Raw genomic sequence first — 15,577 nt, 5'->3', positions numbered from 1 at the left:
AATAGAAAGGTCGAAGGTTTTATTATAAAATATAAAATGATTTTTTTTTTTAAAACACTGACTGTAATGTCTTAATTTTTATCAGGAAACCTTATGCATCCAATGAGAGGGAACAAGTACTGTACACTTCACCACAAATCACTTTACAGAATATAATGAAATGTCTTCCTCATTCTGTGATGTGAAGCACACCCGCTCTCAAAAGAAGGTTATTTCAAACACTAGATTAATATGTTCTCTTTTGTTGGGACAACAGGTTTGTAAATGCTTCTCATTGCAAGTTTGGAAATATTGTTGGCACGTTGCCTTTGGAATTTTGCAGCGTCAACTTGACTCTATCGAACCCTAGCTGGTGCATTTGCTTTCATCTCACCACAAACGTGCACGTCGCATGATAGAAAACAGGGTAAATATATTGTGCTTTTTATTCATTTGGTGCTATTATGCGCAGCTGTAGTGAACGACTCTTGGGTTTACTGTGCGTGCATTAGGGTTGGGTACCAAACTCTGTACTTTTAAGGGCATCGACCGAATTAAGTCGGTACTACTGAGTACCGATTCACATTAAATCAATCGTACCAAATTTCGGTACCTGAGAACGCATCTGGTGATATAGATGAGTGTCTGTGGATATTAACACGCAAGAAGACTATTTAAATACGAATCCTGCGTGTCTCTGTGCGAATCAATGCCGCAGACGCATGGGGTGGTAAGCCTACCTTGGACATTGGCATTATGTTGCAACAAGAAATGCTGATCTACGAGAGTGAGACCCCGCTACCCACCGGCGGCGATCCACTGTCGTGGTGGAAGACATCAGGGTCTAACGCCGCATTCACACGGGGCGTCTGCGTCAACGCTTCTCGTTTACTTTGAATGGGTGACGTCATGCGTTGACGAACTGAATTGTGGGTTCCGTTGCGTCGCTTCACTCGCGTTGCAAGCGGCAAAAGTTGAAGATTTTTCAACTTTTCAAGCGCCAACGCAGGCGTCATCCAATCAGATCACCCTATGCAAATATCCTAGAGCAGACGCTAGCCAATCGCGTTCGTTTAAAACACCGGTGAATGAAGAGAAGAACGATCTAAAATGGAGGAAAAGCTAATAATTCCGGTGGGTAATCACCCAGTCCTTTACTACCAATCATTATTTACATACCGGGACACAAACTGGAGAGACCAGGCCTGGAAGGAGGCGGCAGAGACGGTTGGAGAATCTGGATTGTATCATGCTTGTATTCTGTCCTCTGTGTACTCTGTTTATCATTGAATGACAGCAGCATATCATATGTGTGGTTCAAATAGGCACTATCCCCCAGCCAAATGAGGAATCAAATATTAAAGTGATCAGTTTTCATACACAAAATAGTCTCACAGACTAGCTGTCAAAAAAGGCGCTTTTTTGTGTTGTGTTGTGGTCCAAGCGGCAAGTAATGTGATTGGCTGTTGTCACTATGACGGTCGCGTCAGCACCAAGCTTCAGCCACGCCCTCCGTCAAGCGTTGACGCCGAAGCCCCGTGTGAATGCGGCGTAATGGTGTGTTCACACCGGACGCGATTTGCGCGAGTGATTTACATGTTAAGTCAATGCAGAGACGCGAATCGGCATTTCTCCGGTGTGATTGTCACAGAAGTATTCACATTGCCCAGCTGGCACGAAGCTACTTGAGCATCCCAGGCACCTTGGTTAGAGCAGAAAGGGTTTTCTCCACGGCGGGGATTATAGTAAATAAAAAACGCTCTGCACTAGATCTAGAAAACGTAGATCGCCTTGTGTTTTTAGCCAACAACCTTTTTGACCAAATCTTGCCCATGTTGATTATTATAGCCTGGCCTATAGCCTAATGTTAGTGTCACTGTTACGCACTTAGGTTTACTTTTGTTCTACATTTCTTTAATGCTAATTTGTTTGGATAGGTTTGTATTTTCGATATTGAGCAAATTTCAAATTGAAAATTGGAATATAATTTGAATATTAAAAAAACGAATGAATGAAATTCGAATGGTATAATGGAGGAAGATTAACAGCCCTAGCACATTATATTTAACAGATATAATCGCTGCCGTAATAACGGCCCATTTCAAATGTTCACATGATTTTCTTCTTTTTATTTTTTGAGCAGTGATGAAATATTGCTCTTGTAAATACTTGCCAGCATTACAGTAATAAATGTCTTTAAAATGCATCCAAATTACGAATTTTGAAGTGATCACATCTTGAAAACTCAGAGATGTGGATTCGGAACGGCAATTAAATCACCACACGTCCTTGGTGTTTGTCTAAAAACAGTAGTTAATTCGGCCGGGGATTTTTATGAGGGTGGTGGGGGAAAAACACTGACATTCTGGATTCGGACGGCAATAAAATCACGGACTAGCCCCTGTCAATGATGAAAATACCTTACGACCCCACGAGACACAATTACCATCCGAATAGGGCTTTTGACAATAGATGGCGCTTATGGAACAGCAGAAATTTATTGAAATAGCTTCCTCCCATAATGCTGTTTTGTTCTGGCTTTGGCAGCGAATGAAGGCCAATTTTTGTAATAGCACCATGCTACTCAATCAAAATGTAGTTCATGCTTAATTCAGCACTTTCAAGGACCTATGTTTGTTTTCAAGTACTTTCCAGGCCTTGAATCCATGTGTCTGAAATTCAAGAACTTTCAAGAAGCGTGGGAACCCTGAGTGTGAAAAATAATAGACCTGACACTTTTTCTATGCAGTGTGTAACAGGTTACTTTGAGGTAAATTGTATTGCTAACTTCTCAAATCAGTCACTCAGTGTCCTTTTACATAGCAATTTTATTTTTAATAATAAAAATAAAATGTATAAGCCATAACCGAAGACCATTTTGACCCTATATACCATCTGAAAAGTAGCGGGATGTGACAAAATAATTGTATTAACGTTTATTACTAGCCTGGCTCCACCCTCCTACGTACATCCACTCAATTTTAATTTTCCTTGAGTACTCCATCTGGGACTGCGGTATATTCGCTGGTTTTCTCCAGCCAAATTTTAACTGATTTAATCAGCGAACAGAGGGAGTGGCTGAGAACGATGACATTGAAGTCGTGCGCTAGCTTGAGTTGTAGTTCAGTAATGGCAGCGGAGAAAGATGCGAGCGAAGCTATTCGGTCCGTTGTGGCAACGCTGCCGAATATCTAGAAGTTAAAGCCTGAGCAAGAACAATCTTTGCCGAGTTTTGTAGGTGGCCCTCCTCCCCACGGGGTTCGGGAAAAGTTAGATTTTCCAGGAGTTGGCTAAAGCGAACGCATGACATACGTCACAACCAAACGCTAGTGATTGGTTATGAGAGTGGTTCTGGGCAGATCCAATAGTTTTAAACTTCAACAGAGTTCCCGCCTGCAAGGAAGTTAACACTTGTCAATGAAGGGTGGCCAGACTCTCTGTGTAAATTAAATGTACAAGAGTCTGGTAGGACCAGGCGAGTTTATTCCTGGAACTACTAAGATATTTCTAAGATCGAATGTAATAACTGCACCCCTGACTTCAGTGACAAATGTATGCGGCCTGTGTGTGTTACTCAGACACACAGTGGCAGAATGTCTCAGCTCTGTGTCAACATATGACATCTGATACTAAAGGAGGAACTGGGACGCTCATGGAGTGGCAGTGAGAAGGAGGTGTGAGCGTGCAGTTCCCCGCATGAACATCCTGAATAGTATGAAAGAAGCATCTGGAGTAACACTGGCTTCTGCCGAGGATGTAGGTCATAAAGAGTTGAAACCGTACCTGCTTGCCTTATAGGCAAATCCAACTGGTCCGACATGGTCACCCGCAGTAGTGTAGACACAAAGTTCACCTGGCTATGGCCCTGTGGAGAGGAAAACAAACAATGTAATAAATGCCACCTGCCATTACACATCTGACTGAATCAAGCTACAGTTATTAATATCTTGAATTAGCTTTTATTTTTAGTTCATATTAGTTTGATTTTATTAGTTAACTTTTTTTTAAATACTGCTATTTAGGTTTATTTTAATTTCAATTCATTTATTAAGTTTTAGTTTCTTTACAATTAATAACTTTAGTGCTTCAGCTTATTGCCAAAATCAAACATTTTCATATAGTTTACATTTTTCAACTAATTTACATTTTATGCAAGCATTATTTAAATTAACAAATGTTTTTTTTTATTGTTTTAATTTATGATAAAAACCCTGGTGTCTAGCTCGGTGACAGTTTTCATATACATTTATGCATTTGGCAGACGCTTTTATCCAAAGTGCCCTTATTACAGGGACAATCCCCCTGGAACAACATGGAGTAAAGTGCCTTGCTCAAGGACACACTGGTGGTGACCAATGGGATCGAACCAGCAACCTTCTGCGTATCAGTTCAGTGGTTTAACCCACTGGACCACCATCTCCATATGGTGTAGATTAATAACCATTTAGGTGTAAAAGCGATTGTGGTTGCATGACAATGAACTTATGCGATAATTCCCAAATGACTAATAACTTTTATGGCTTTTATTAAAGGAAATATTCAGTATGGAAACTGAGAATTCCTTTGATTTTTCCAAACACAGCTGCGGTTGGGTTACGCCACAGAAATGCTGTCAGCACAAAGCACAACGTTGCAGTTACGCTTCTCCAACGTGCGTCAGGAAACGGTCTTTGTAAGAACTGCCAGTGTAGACTGTTTACAAACAGACCTGTATTTCTGCATCGATGAACTGAAACAGCATTTCAGAGAACTCCTTGCAAGTTCAAGTACACCACATATACCTCTGGCCTCTGACACTGAACACCATAAACATACAAAAGTCAGCAGGATTTCTGTGGAAAGAACCACTGACGTCTAACCAACTTGACTACAAGTCACCATTTATGGTCATCTCAATGTTTTCTCTCCTTTAATATGTTCTTTCAAAAACAGAGCTGTCCTGAGATGATTTCATCGTAACAAGCTCCGAATAAACGGATGCAGCCTGAAATGCCATGACAGTGTTCTCACCCGACCACCAAAGCGTCAGCACACAGGAATCCAAGCCTGCCGTCCACATGGGCCGCCTGGAGCCGGGCCAGCTCAGTCCATGACTGTCATTGAAGCCCGCGGGAGGCATCAATCCTCCACTTCAGTACTTCTCAAACATGAAGACTCAAAGGCCCCCAAATTGCATGACAAATAATCTGCAATAATTCCCAAATGACCTTGCTAACTACACTAATATATTCCTGTAATCAAAAGAATTCATGCAAAGCACTAAGAAAATGTGCCAACACTTTACAAAAAGGTTTCATTTGTTATGAGCAATGCATGCATTACTGTATTTGTTAACGTTAGTTAATAAAACTACAGCTGTGTGTTCATGTTAGTTCACATATTTGCATTAATGTCAACAGATACAAGTTGATTTTAATAACGTAATAGGGTAATACTTTATTTTACAGTGCTCGTTACATGTAGTTACTGTAATAAGAACTAGAAATGATGCATAATTACATGCAACCAACCCCTATTGCTAACCCTATAGTAAGTACATGTAGTTAATTATTATTAGCAAGTATTTAAATGTATCTGTAACAATGACACCTTAAAATAAAGTGTAACCTGTATTAGTAATATTGAAATTAACATTAAGATTAATAAATGCTAAATATTGTTCATTCTTAGTTCATGTTTTCCTTGTTACACCTAGAAAGGCTTTTGATAATGTTTATCAGGATCAAAAGCAACATGGGAGGGTAAGGGATGTAATGCCCAAAATAAAGACAATCGCTGAATAAAAACAAAAGAATAATGTTTAAAAGAATAATGCCATCACTGTCTCGTACTCAGCAGAATCAAACAAAGAAAAACAAACATTGGGATTTTTTTATCATACCGCCCAGCACTAACCAACTAAACTAACTAAATAAATGGTAACACTTCATTTTACAGTGTCCTTGTTACATAAGTTACATGTACTTACTATAGCAATAACTATAAATTATGCATAAATGCATGCAACTAACCCCAAACCAAATCCTTACCCTATAGTAAGTACATGTAGCTTGTAATTAATATAACTCATGTATAATTAGGGATGGGTATCGTCAAGGTTTTAACGGTTTTATTACTCTTACCGATACTGCTTATCGATCCATTACTTTAACAGTATTCTTATCGGTTATTTTTGTTATATATTTTTTAAATAAAAAAACCTAATTAAGAACATAATTATTTGTAAATGGACAGTGCGGCGACATTTTTTTGTGTTTTATATAGGGATGCACGATATATCGGCAACATATCGTTATCGGCCGATAAATGATTGTTTTTGATGTTATCGTTATCGGTCCAATAAGAAAATTTGACCGATATAGTCAAGCCGATAGATAATGTATTATTTCCTTCAGCTGAGACGGACGCGCTGTCCACCATGATGGGTTTGAATTGCTCTAAATATGTTTGGAATCACTTCGAAAAGGAAAATACAGTTATGTGCAACATGTGCAGCGCAAGTCTTCTATAATCTACATAAAATGAGAATAGAATAGGCTGTAAAAGAGCGTTGTGTTTCAGCGCGTTTGTTGAGGGAAGAGCGCGCCCACGGAGTTACACCTTCATGACGAGCACAGTCAAGTTCGCTTGTGCATTCACAGCCTTTTGTACCATTGTAAGTTGTAATATTATTTATTATTATTCTGTGTATGTAATATCATATAGGATGCGTTTGGTTGAGTTAATAAACGATGCAGTAAAGCACTTCATTGTACCGGTCTTTAGCTTCAGCGCGCGCCCACGGAGTTACACCTTCATGACGAGCACAGTCAAGATCGCTTGTGCATTCACAGCCTTTTGTGCCATTGTAAGTTGTAATATTATATTTATTATTTTGTGTATATAATCCCATATAGGATGCGTTTGGTTGAGTTAATTAACGATGCAGTAAAGCACTTCATTGTACCGGCGCGCGCATTTCAAACAGAAATGCACAGCATTAATAACTACTGGGACTGTCCTATAGGCTACATAACACTGCAATGAGAATATTTCTGTTATAAAACGTAGTGAATTCTCTGGGTTTAGTTGTTTTTCAGCGCGCTGTTGTGGGAAGCGTCAACAACGCATTCTGACCAGCACAGTCAAGTTCGCTTGTGCATTCGCGTCATTTAAAGCATATGTAAGTCGTAATATTACGTTTTTGTAGTATAAACATCTGATTAAAGTCATATAGGATGTGTTTCGTTGAGTCAATAACCCGCAGTGCTTCACTGTACCGGTGATCATCTTCAGCTTCAGCACGCGCTCTCAAACAGGGGAAGAGCATCCACAGGAGTTATAACCCTTCACCTATGCGTGATTTTGTGCTAATATAAGTTGTAATATTATATTTATTTTGTATAAATATCTGATTGTTCTCATATATGATGCGTTTAGTTGTTAATTAAACTTCTAAGCGCTTCAGTTTATGGTTGTTCGTTCATTCTCTCCAGCTTCGGCGCGCTCTCAAACAGCAACATTATTCCTAATAAACTAGACTAATATTACAGATGTTTACTATTACTGTAATATTAAACATATTTTTTTTTTTCAAAAACACAGAAGCATTATTTTTAATAATTAGCACTTTTATTGTTCTCGTATCATTTCCATCAACAATATGGTTTGATTAAAACCATTTCTTTATCGTATGTGCGGAGGTTTTCATGCACTTGCATTCTGATTCTTTATTATGCAGCCTAAGTAATGCTGTTCAATTACTTGTTTGCATTATTTAGATATATTATTTTTATTTTTTAGACAATATAATTTTTGGTAACATTTTAAAAATAAGGTCTCATTTTATTAATGCATTAACTATCATGAACAAACAGAGAGCAATAACCTTTGTTTCTTTTAGTAATAAAATGTTTGTGTTTTGTAACAGTCCATTCACAGTTCATACCTAATGTTAAAAGACACAACTTTGGGTCTGAATATGTTGAGATTAACATGAACTAAAATTAATAAATCCTGTTGAAGTATTGTTCATTCATTGTTGGTTAACTAATACTAACAAAAATTAAACCTTATTGTAAAGTGTTAAAAAAAGTGTAAAATTAATTTGAAAAGGTAAGGAATCTCACACTGGTTCAAATAGGCTACTGTAGTGTATAGGTTTGATTTATGTTGAAGTGTTTGGGACATGGCTTAATGGTGAGCCTTTTGTTTTTGTAATCAGGCTCTCAGAGTTTATTAAAATTTGTATTTAGATTTATCGGCCAATATATCGGTTATCGGCTTTCAAATATTAAGAATTATCGGTTATCGGTATCGGCCAAAATGTTCATATCGGTGCATCCCTAGTTTTATATGCATAAGATACAATATAAGAACAAAGAAACAAAGTGCAAACAAATGTTAAATAAATACACAAAACAAAGACACAAATTAAAATCAACAGTGCTTTAATTTCAGGAAGGTCTACTAACATTAAGTAATACAGCCTACAAAGAAATCTAATAAAGTAATGAAATGTAAAATAACGCTCCATAGTTTTCTGTATAATAAATAGATAAATGCTTATTTAAGCTAAAGTTGTGAATATTTTCTCTTTGCCTTTTGTTATGCAGATCTAATAATACTCTCCCATTTCTCAAATCTATTTAAGCCCATTTAAGACAAACTGTGTTTAAGTGACTACGCTCCAATCTGGTCATTTTGACAGTCTATTTGATGGTTTAGATGCGCGCACAAAGCCTAAAGTATAATGTGCAAATCAGTCCGTTTCGCAGCACGCACACACACACACAGACGCGCACACACACGGCCTTGAAGTTGGAAACAGAGTCTCTTCAATGGATTGTTGTGCATTTAATAGCTCTTTTTAATATCAAACACGTCGCGCAATTTAGCAACAGTAAACACTTTTACAATCACTGATTCTGACGTTAAGTTTAGGTTTAGGGAGAAATGACAGCGCTGCTGCTGCGAAGGGAAGGAAGTTGCGCTCGACGGAACACGGCTAGTTTATAATAGTTTTACCTCATATCTTCTTTTTATAATTAAGTAAGTAATCCTCGAAAATAAAATTAATATCACAGCCGTAAAGTGTAACCAGACTAAACTTGTGCTTCGTTCTCTTGGCCATCGTCACTCATTTAACTGGGATTGTCGTGTTGTGCTCGCTGTAGATCTCGCGCTCTTCTGAATTGCGAATAGCAAAAATGCATCACGGAAAAATGGTTTAATATTATCTCATATAGAAAAGGCTGGCAGATGTAGAATTTACAATTTGCTATATATCAATTATGAATAGTAAGTGTATTTTCTTCATTTCTCCAGTACCGACAGCAGAACCGATAGCGTTGGAGATTATCGATACTGCAGTCTTTCATAATTTAGTTTCAAAACACATTTAATACCGGGTTTTGGTACCCATCCCTATGTATAAATAGTAGGGCTGTGCGATATTGAAGAAAAATGCGATATCCTTGTTAAATAATGCAATATTCGATATGCGATACGATACTGCTTTAAGTGTGTAAAATCTATTTCTTTCCCACCCAAGTGATATCATAACCGACTGTGTTTACATGAATACTCATCAAGAGAGCCATTTTAACATAACTGTGTGTGTGTTTGACACACAATTAAAGTTGTCTTTCGCAAGTTATTGCGTTTAATAACTCTTTTTAACATCAAGCAAGTCACATAAGTAACAGTTGTGTGCCCAGTCAATTCTCTGATATATGCGTTGATCTAAAACATACTTTTCACAAAGTTAAAGTAGCCTATTAAAATCATTCAGATATTGCGTGCCCTTGCGATATGCATATTGCGATATGTACATTTGCGATATTTTGATATATTGCACAGCCCTAATAAATAGTATAATTATACATTTAAGTACCGAGTAATAATAATTAACAACATGTTCTTACTATGGGGTACATGTATACCCTTTAGTATACCCAACAAATATAGGTTGCACAGTATGTGTACTTGCAGTGTACTTACTTAAGAAAGTACTGGCTAATATAAGGGAACTACATGGGTTGTTAGGTTTAGGTGTAGGTTCAGGGTTAGTACCAAGTATTACACATTAGTGTACATGTACAGAACAGGACAAAGTGCTACCAATATAATTATTGAGGGAAAATTCAATTACCATCTTGTGTTTTTTAACAGTTTAATTTATATAAGAATGAGATTTTAATATAATAATTTATTTATTTTATGCCTTTGTGGTAAAGGCATAAAATGCCAGAAAACTGGGCAAAAACAAGGGTTTCCAGGCAGGTCTATAGGCTCAGGTTTTGTCTTACTCATGTTGCTCAAGTAACAACTTCTGTACACAGATTACCGACTCACAGGTCTCGCAATCCTACTAAACAAACCCAAGCTCCTAGTTACCACACAATAAAAGTTGACCAACCACCTAATAGCGGTTTGATCCTGACATATGAAGCAAAAAAACTGAACTGACTGACTAGCCATCTACCAAAAATGTCTGGTGACAAACTAATACACAGCTCAGAAATCAAAAGCACTAGCTCGGTTATCACTTTAAACAAGAACACATGACAAGGACACTCAATTGTGAATGAGAAATTAAGCCTTCACAGTATGTGACAACTGTCTCAACACCATCTTTTGATACTACTAGAGTACATCTCGTTATTAAAAGTACAACTACCCCTATGGCATAATGACAATATCGTGACGTATTAATAAAAAAAATAAAAAACAAGAGTGTTGCTGTGTCCTTCAAAGCAAAGTACTGCCATATAGTTGATAAGTTAATGCCACAATATGTAAGATATCGCTTATTTAAAAGCTTTTATTCTGCCGCAGACGAGCACTTTCGCTTCTTCGCAAACAATTTGATAAGTAGGCTACAATATCAAATTCCTAAATCATACACAATTTTAGCATTATTAAAAATACCTACTAAGTGACTGAAACTTTTTTTTTTTACATCATAGAATACATTTGTTTGTTCACCTTGACGGTTTCCTTTAATTTATTTTCATGATCTGAGGTAAATTATCCATTGTTGCTTTCAATAAGGCTATGTCTATAAAGGTCATGAAAAATTATATTCAAACTCGCTTTAAATTCTTTTTACTAGAGGTCGACCGATTCATCGGTTTTTATCGGTTTTTATCGGTTTTGCCGATGAATCGGCACCGATAGTTGACTGGTGGAACAATCGGTTATCGGCAAAAATCCTCACCGATAGTTTTCCCGCGTTGCGTCCGTTGCTGGAGCGGCTGAGACGTGTGCGCTGTTATTACACCGTACAAGAGCTCTGACACTTCAGATGTTTAAAACACGCCAGCGAAACGGTATGAATACTGAACACTACAGTACTTGTTACCAAATCATGATAAAGTAATTAATTTCATGACTAGATGCTACATTAACAGGTAAAGAACAGCAGTGTGTATGTTTGTCGACGAGGCTGAGAGGACGCTAACATTAGCTGTAGCTCAAGTAGTTAAAACAATGTGATAAAAACACACGCAAGTCCGACCCAAATGTTGCACATATAAAATTAGTGATGTGAGAATGCAAACGGTATCGTCATGCTGCCGACAGAAACATAAAGCAGAAGCGCATTCGTTTATTATTAGACAATTTCCTTCTAAAAAAGCAGACTATTTGGATTTGTATGAAATGGTAACACTACAATAAGATTCCATTTGTAACATTAAAGTTAATAAATGCTGTGGGATTATTGTTCATCGTTAGTATGTTAATGTCAACATTAAATTGTTTGAATTTTTATCTGTTAACCTTGGTTAATGCACTATGAACTAACTTGAATGATCAAGGTACAATTGCATTGCTCATATTAATACATGCTGTAAAAATGTATGCATAATGCATATAGTTCATGTAAGCTAATACATCCTTGTTGCATAGGGACTTGCATAGTGTTACCTATGAAGTGTACATGCGTGTTTCTAGATTATAGGTAAAGAAACAAATTTGACCTGTAATATTTTAATGTTTAAATTATTTTCTGAAGAATTTATGTTAGAACTTCTCATTTTAATATTCATTTTTATATGTTTTTAATTTAGAACATTTTCAACGTTCAGCACTGTTTTAATTATGTTTTTTTATCCAGTATCCATTTTAAAAATTACAAGTCAATTAATCGGTTATCGGCAAGTGCGGTCCAACCTAGTTATCGGTAAAATCCCTACTTTTTACATTAAAATAAATCACATAATCTGCACGTGTCATACTTTCTATGTTGTTCCAGCCACAACGCAGCAAGGTTATTATAGTTTTGCATTTTTTATTTAGTTTTTATTTTAATATCGTTTTCAATTTTGCTATAGATTTCAGTTTAGTTTTAGTTAGTTTCATAATTTGTTTTGATGGTTTTAGTTTAGTTTCTATTTTGTGAACACATTTCTATTTAGTTTTTATACATTTAGTTTCAGTTTTAGTAATTATACTTTAGCAGAGTTACCAGAACAAAGACCAAAGCAAGATTTTTAATTTCAGCAAAATGTAATGTTTGCACAGATTAGAGTCAACTCTTTAGCAGACATCTTAATAAAAGAATGGTCGGAGATTGAACAAAGAACCAAACAAATGCAACTTAAAAACATATAAAAGTAAAAATGACAAATTCCAGACAAACTCATTCATATTAAAGATGAAATCTTGTTAAACATGTCGATTTAACCTTTTCAGCAGTACAATGTAGGCTAGCAGTGTGACCACTATAGAAAATACAAGTGTATATGCAGTGTGTGTGTGTGTGTGTGTGTGTGTGTGTGCGTGTCTGTCTGTCTCCTGGTATTCACTATTTTGTGGGGAAATGTCTCTACATGGATAATGATATTAGTAGTAGTAAATGATTTGTAAAAACAATGATAACACTTTCAGGCTGTCAATATTATGAAATATCCAAATGCAGACATTTCCCTAAACAGTCACAGGTCAGAATTTCCACAACACTAAAGAGCTTATTAATTACGAAAACTATTATTTATTTTAGCTAATTATTATTTTATTTCATGCAGTTTTTCAGTAAGTGTTGCTAGTTTTGTTTCGTTTTAGCTTTTCATTTATTATTATTTTTTTATTTTATTTCAGTTTACAAAAATGTTTTTTGATCAATAGTTTGTCTTCGTTTCAGTTTACGAAAATAACCTTGCAACGTCACAGAAATAAAAACAGAAAAATAATATTTTCTCATGTGTCACGTTTGGTTAAGACACAGTGAAGGCTTATATACACTTCCGTATTTTTGCATTAAATCTGTTGTTAAGTTCCTTTAATGTATTTTAGTCCACATTTTGTTAAGATAACGTTATTATTTGGGAATGTCGTTGTTCTAAGGCCAGAAGGGAAACACGTCATTGGCTAGATCCATATTAGACATGGTAAAAAACACGGTATTCGCGGTAAATCAAGAAAAGCAGATTTAAACAATAAGACTAACTGTTACTAACTGTTTGGCTAAAACACATAATATACTAAAGCGTCTTTGGTTTTTCCATGGTTTCTACTAAATAAAATCGAAAATCGAGGATCATTGATAGGCGACGCACAGTCCGTGTCCTGGTTAAAATTGCTTATTTCTCTGGGATTTAAACATTTTTGGAAACATTTGGGATTATACAAGTACACAAGTCTGAATTTTTATACCAGAAATCTTACATATGGTGCCTTTAAAGTGACAATTACACAAGTAAAAAAAGCTTAAGGTAGCAACTAAGACCGAAACCACCATTTATTATGATTGTCAATATAACTATCAAAAATAAACTATGATTTATGGACATGTACATGTTATTCCAAGGTGTTTATGGCACATCCATATTCAGTACCAGTGTATTGTTTAGTTTATTGTTTTATAAAGCCTATTTCAAAACAACAGAGGTTGTGACCAAAGTGCTGTACAGGAAAATTAAAACAGAATTAACACACTGGATATAAAATGAAAAAAAAATTACATCCTCAACTAAAACATACGTTTTTAAAGAGGATTTAAAAGGAGAAACGGAAGGACTCTTGTTTAATCAGTAACTTTACCATTAGTTAACGATATTAGTTAAACGTATAATAGCCAATGTTTAGTTAAAAGTTAATTTCAACATTAGTAAAAGCTCTGAGACCTAACATGACCTGCATTTATTTATATCTAACATTAACAAAGTAATACAATCCGTAAGAAATATAATGCTCATGTTGGCTAACTAATGTTAACAAATAAGATATTATTGAAGTGTTACATATTTATCTAATTATCATGTCACCATCTGACACATCACTGTATCAGTAGTTTTAAAATACTGACGCAGCTCGCTAAAGTAACGGGCCCAAACAGTGCCAGAACAGCGCTTTAACACACCAAGAAGAACCCAAATCTGTCCTCGACTTGGTTTTAAGTAAAAGTATGACCATGGAAGAACTGGAGAGTTAAGCTCGGGCTTTCCGAAGAGCGCGTAATGACAACAAGCCTCATGTTGACACGTGAGAGACTAGCGCCTAGCATCTCGCGCGCTAGCACGTTCGCGCGCACGTCAAATAAACAGCTTCAACACGCTCGCACACTTCAGTACTTGACCTCAAAACACAAACACGTACACAAGCTTATCTATTCCAACCAAACTACTCGAAGTCATGTAACGTTTGAGCGCCGTATCGTCCGTTTACCACAATCACATTTGCGCGAGCCATTATCGCGGTGACGTAGTACACGGGCACGAGCTGCTAGCGCGTGATACAAAACGTTAAAAATACATTATCTCGACCCTTTAATAGATTATCAACTCTTATTAGCTATCACGGAAGGGCTATACGTCAACTAGACGGTTTCAAAAAATACATTTCGGTTAAGTAAAATAACGGCTACAGCATTCCTGCTGCGCAAGGCCCGAGGCGCACCATCATCCTCCTCCGATCACTTTACCTCGTTCAGTTGTCTCTCCGCGGCCTCACGCAAATTTGCGTCCATGGTGCCCCGAAGGGCCTCGATCAAAGAGTTGAGATCCATTACAAGGTCGCGGTCTGGCTCGGATTCGGAAGGCTCAGTGATCTATGAAGTCCCGGGCGCTGCGCACATGGACGCTCAATTCTTCTGCTACCGGCGCGAAAGGAAGAGCAGTCGAGATGGGCCGGATAGATCAGCGCCAGTTTCTCCACAGCGAATTTCCGTTCCACAAGTAGGACGTGTAGGGAGTTGTAGTTTTTGTTCGCTGAACGAGAACGTTTCCATGGTGACCGTAGTTGTGCGTACTGTACACAATAACAAATTCGGTTATGCCCTATCGCAAAAAAGTCTCAATGTATTAAGTTGGACTTTAAAGAACAATAACTATCTTCTGGGAAATTAAAAAACAACCAAACATGGTTTAAGGCATATTCTGAAATATTAGCTTTTGGTCAGAAGTGTGACATTCGCGGGGCATTATGTCAGAAATATGGACGAAAAAAAATGAATTAGCATGTTTGTTGGTGGGCACTTGTATTTAGGCCTACATATTTCTGATTTATTCCCAAAATAAAAATACTATATTATAGTCAAATTATTCTAGTTAATACTATAGTGTTTTTGAACCATACTATAGTAAAGATACTGCAGTAAATTGTAGTATTTACTAAA

General features: G+C 36.7%; 1 protein-coding gene across 5 annotated transcripts in view; it reads right to left on the bottom strand.

Annotated features, from left to right (window-relative positions):
- Positions 1 to 15,130, bottom strand: part of ipo7 (importin 7) — a 39,310-nt gene extending 24,180 nt beyond the window's left edge. For 3 of the 5 annotated variants that reach the window (XM_079801884.1, XM_079801882.1, XM_079801883.1), the window contains exons 1-2: positions 14,885 to 15,117; positions 3,763 to 3,844 (exon numbers count right to left, since the gene is read on the bottom strand). Coding sequence is in view for 2 of the 5 variants with exons in the window: in XM_079801882.1 (XP_079658008.1) it covers positions 3,763 to 3,844; positions 14,885 to 14,968 (166 nt within the window). In the remaining 3 variants the exon portion in view is untranslated. Of the gene's footprint in view, positions 1 to 3,762; positions 3,845 to 14,884 lie in introns of all 5 variants that reach the window. The other 2 variants (XR_013815415.1, XR_013815416.1) reach the window with 2 other exon arrangements.
- Between the last annotated feature and the right edge of the window lie 447 nt (positions 15,131 to 15,577).

This window comes from Gobio gobio (assembly GCF_949357685.1).
Source record: "Gobio gobio genome assembly, chromosome: 2".
Taxonomy (NCBI): domain Eukaryota; kingdom Metazoa; phylum Chordata; class Actinopteri; order Cypriniformes; family Gobionidae; genus Gobio; species Gobio gobio.
Note: the sequence above shows the minus strand (reverse complement) of the source record. Positions and strands in the feature narration are given on the sequence as shown.